This window comes from Quercus lobata, assembly GCF_001633185.2.
Source record: "Quercus lobata isolate SW786 chromosome 2 unlocalized genomic scaffold, ValleyOak3.0 Primary Assembly chr2_unplaced_Scq3eQI_2006, whole genome shotgun sequence".
NCBI lineage: Eukaryota > Viridiplantae > Streptophyta > Magnoliopsida > Fagales > Fagaceae > Quercus > Quercus lobata.
Window position 1 is genome coordinate 6,909 of NW_022154702.1, and position 3,867 is coordinate 10,775.

Here is a 3,867-nt window from a genome sequence, read left to right on the forward strand (position 1 = left end):
GAGGAGGAGATAGACGAGTTCAACTTCGAAGAAAACAATCCAAAGGCTCCTTTTATTAACCTCTCGGACGCTGAGGGTGAGTCAGACAGAAACTCCGACATTCGCACCCCTCTTCTTGTGATCGCCTGCCCGGATAACTCCTCCGACGAAGAGGAAGATAATATGGCCTTGAACAAAGGCAATAAGAGCCTAAAGAAGCTCATGGCTGCTAGGGGCAAAGGGTCAACCTCGAAGGCACCCACTAAGTCCCAAGCTCCCTCCAACCTTCCTCCTGCTCCTCCACAAGTCCTTGCCGACCCCGGCCTAAAGCCTAACCCTGACCTGAAGAAGAAAAGGCCAGCCGAGTCGCTCAAGGAAGGCGAGGTGGGTCCTCGGCAAGGGACAAAGAATCAAAAGGTGGCAGGAGCCTCGGGACAAGAGGTCCCAGTCCGTGGAAAGCCGCGAGGAGCAAGATAGAGCTGAAGTGTGCATAGCATAGCGTACTTGGAGCCCTCGGCTCGAGGTGGATGGGGCACCAATTCCTTGGAACGCCTCTGTCCGAGAATATCAGAGGGGCCGAGCAGAATACATTGCTGAAGCCCTATAGCAGCCCATACTCCTTCCCAAGGACATGGATGCTTACAGGCATTTATCACAAAATGACCTCTTCCTGTCCTTGAAGAGGGACCTTGCAATGGTAAGGGAACTTATCCCTTTACACACATAAATGCTGAATCGTATTTTGTTCTAACTCATGTTGTTTTGTGATCTTTGGGCAGATTATTTAGCAAATTTTTATGGCCGAGGAGTAGTATCGTAACGCTCGCAAGTGGGCCAATGCTGAAGCTCTTTCTCACACCAAGACTAAGAAAACACTAGGGGCTATCAAGTAGGAGCAATATAAGCTAACTGAGAAGCTGAAAGAGGCACAATCAGCTCGTTTGAGAGCCGAGGCTGGTTTGAAAACCGCAAAGAAGCAAGCTGAGGATTAGCGCCAGAAGCTGCGCGTGACTCAGATCAATCTAGCCACTGAGAAACAGACGGTCTTAGATCTCAAAGCCGTGTTGCAGAAGGCCAAGGAGGAAACCCAGCTAGCCAAGGAAGCAGTCGAGGTTGAGAAGAGAGCTGCAGGAGGAGACGCAAATAAGGCTTACTGAGGAGCTATCAAAGGTATGCAGGGATTACTACAGCGTTACATGGGACAAGGCCCTCAACATTGCGGGTGTCCCTGCAGACTCTGTTTGGAGGCTGCCTGAAAGCGTCTTCTATCCCCCAGAGATTCGGGAAGTCCTTGCTGATGCCTCAGAATCTTCCGAGCAACCTACGGCTATCCCAGATGCTATCCCGTTAACTGAAACAACGAAGGGGTCTAGCCAAGCCATCAACCAAGGCCAGGGAGCCGAAGGGTAGAAGGGCAAAGGGAAGAAACTCTCTGCCAAGTCAAAGGATGCCGCTAAAGAGAAGGTAGCAGAGGCCGAGAATCATGGAGCTGACCCCCAAGCCAAGGATGTTCCTCCTTCTCAGTCAGGCCAAAATGAAGACCCTTCTGCTGAAGCTTAGCCCCTAGGGTTTCTCTTGTAATACCATTTGTAGTAGAAGTGTATTTTTGTTTTTGTTTTAAAGACATCATGCCCAAGCGTAATGTACTATCTTTATTACTTAATGAGAATGCTCTTCCTTTCATCTTTTGTTCCTTTGCCTGATGTGATTTGAATTTTATTGCATAGCTCTGAGTTGATGTAACTATGCCTTCAATTAGAGTTTACAATAATATTTTGTTTGCCAATATGACTAAGTGTCAAAGGTAAAGTTGTGAATTGAATCTTAGGTAATGAAGACTGACATGCATAGACTTATATCATGCGGAAAAGAACAAAAAAGGGGTAGACAGTTTGTATATTGCGCATAAATATAAGTTTAAATTTGCCTTGGGTCTATTTTGGCTTCAAGTCCTGTTTAAACATCTACATATATGTATTTTAAGATCACAGAATGCATAGTTTCATCCCCATATGTAATTCGAAAGACCTGACCCATTTTAAGATCCGTTTGTTATTTGAGAAATCAATAGAAGTGGTTAATTTCCCCTAAGCCTATGGTCCGAGGAGCCATGCAGGATTTAGATTTTATTTAACACTTGAATAGATGTCATAAGTTATTAATTTCTCCTAAGCCTGTGGTCCGAGGAGCCATGCAGGACTTAGGTTCTGTTTAATACTTGAATACATACCATAAGTTATTAATTTCCTCTAAGCCTGTGGTCCAAAGAGCCATGCAGGACTTAGGTTCTGTTTAATACTTGAATAGATGACATAAGTTATTAATTTCTCCTAAACCTGGGGTTCGAGGAACCATGCAGAATTTAGGTTCTGTTTAATACTTAAATAGATGCATAAGTTATTAATTTCCCCTAAGCCTGGGGTCCGAGGAGCCATGCAGGACTTAGGTTCTGTTTAATACTTGAATAGATGTCATAAGTTATTAATTTCCCCTAAGCCCGTGGTTTGAGGAGCCATGCAGGACTTAGGTTCTATTTAATACTTGAATAGATGCCATAAGTTATTAATTTCCCTTAAGCCCATGGTCCGAGGAGCCATACAAGACTTAGGTTCTATTTACTACTTGAATAGATGCCATAAGTTATTAATTTCCCCTAAACCCGTGGTTTGAGGAGCCATGTAGGATTTAGGTTTTGTTTAACATTTGAATAGAAGTGAACCGCATGACACGCACTAACAATAAATTAGAGTGCAAACAAAACTGCTTTAATTAATAATAATACCTTCTTAGGTTATTTACATTCCATGGGCAGAGTACAACTTTCTCATCTAAGTCTTCTAAATGATATGCACCTATTCCTGCTACTGAAGTGATGCGATACGGACCTTCCCAGTTGGGTCCTAGCTTTCCCCAGGACGGGTTCTTGGCATTACCTAAAACTTTTCTCAGCACCAAGTCTCCTGGTGCTAGTGGCCGCAGTTTTACATTGGCATCATACCCCTGCTTTAGTTTCTGGTGATAATAGGCTAGTTGGATCATTGCCTTTTCTCTTTTTTCTTCAATTGAATGCAAACTTTTTCCTAGCAGTTCATCGTTGTTGCTTGGAGTGAAGGTACTTGTTCTTAGCGTTGGGAAGTTAGTCTCTAAGGGGATGACGGCCTCGACCCCATAAGTCATGGAAAAGGGAGTCTCTCCTGTTGACCGACGTGGGGTAGTCTGATACGTCCATAGGACGTGTGGCAGCTCTTTCACCCATCTTCCCTTCGCATCATCCAATCTCTTTTTCAGCCCATTGACTATGTTGATCATCTGGATCCCCACTTGAGTACCCATCCTATCAGACACCCCTTTCAGTCTTTTATGAGTTGTGGTAGTCAAGGCAGCACTGTTCAGAGGTCCTCTCCTCATTAATACGGCCAAAAAAGTAGCTGCAGCGCATTTAATGCGGTGGTAGCAACTTTTCCTTAGATATTTCGAGTTCCCTTCCCTCTCACATGTTCCTGGGGCACATTTCAATTGCTAGAGTATATACTTGGACTGCATTCGTCGTGTCAGAGGAGGAATTCCTCCTCAGATCTCCTTCCCTTCATCTTCCGCTGATGAGACTTTTACTGTGAATCATTTAATAGTTATCTCCTCCTTCTCGGACTTGTTAGTGTCCTCGGACAAGGCCCAAGGCCCAATACATTATTTTGGGCCCTAGTCCCTACAATAGATATGGTCCATATGGAAATGAAAATAACTCAAAAAAAAAAAATATTGAACTTAATTCTTTTAAGTCTTAAAATCCAAAAAATACATTTTTGTTTTCAAATCAAGAATATTATGATTAATTGGGTTGAAAACTTTGCCAACAGAAACATAGCCCAATTTAATGGGCTAGAAAAT

The 3,867-nt window shown here is 43.6% G+C and overlaps 1 protein-coding gene across 1 annotated transcript; it reads right to left on the reverse strand.

The window, feature by feature from the left end:
* Positions 1 to 2,748: 2,748 nt before the first annotated feature.
* Positions 2,749 to 3,387, reverse strand: LOC115972721. The gene has a single exon (XM_031092984.1). It carries the CDS (start codon positions 3,385 to 3,387, stop codon positions 2,749 to 2,751), a length of 639 nt encoding a protein of 212 aa, XP_030948844.1.
* Positions 3,388 to 3,867: the final 480 nt, after the last annotated feature.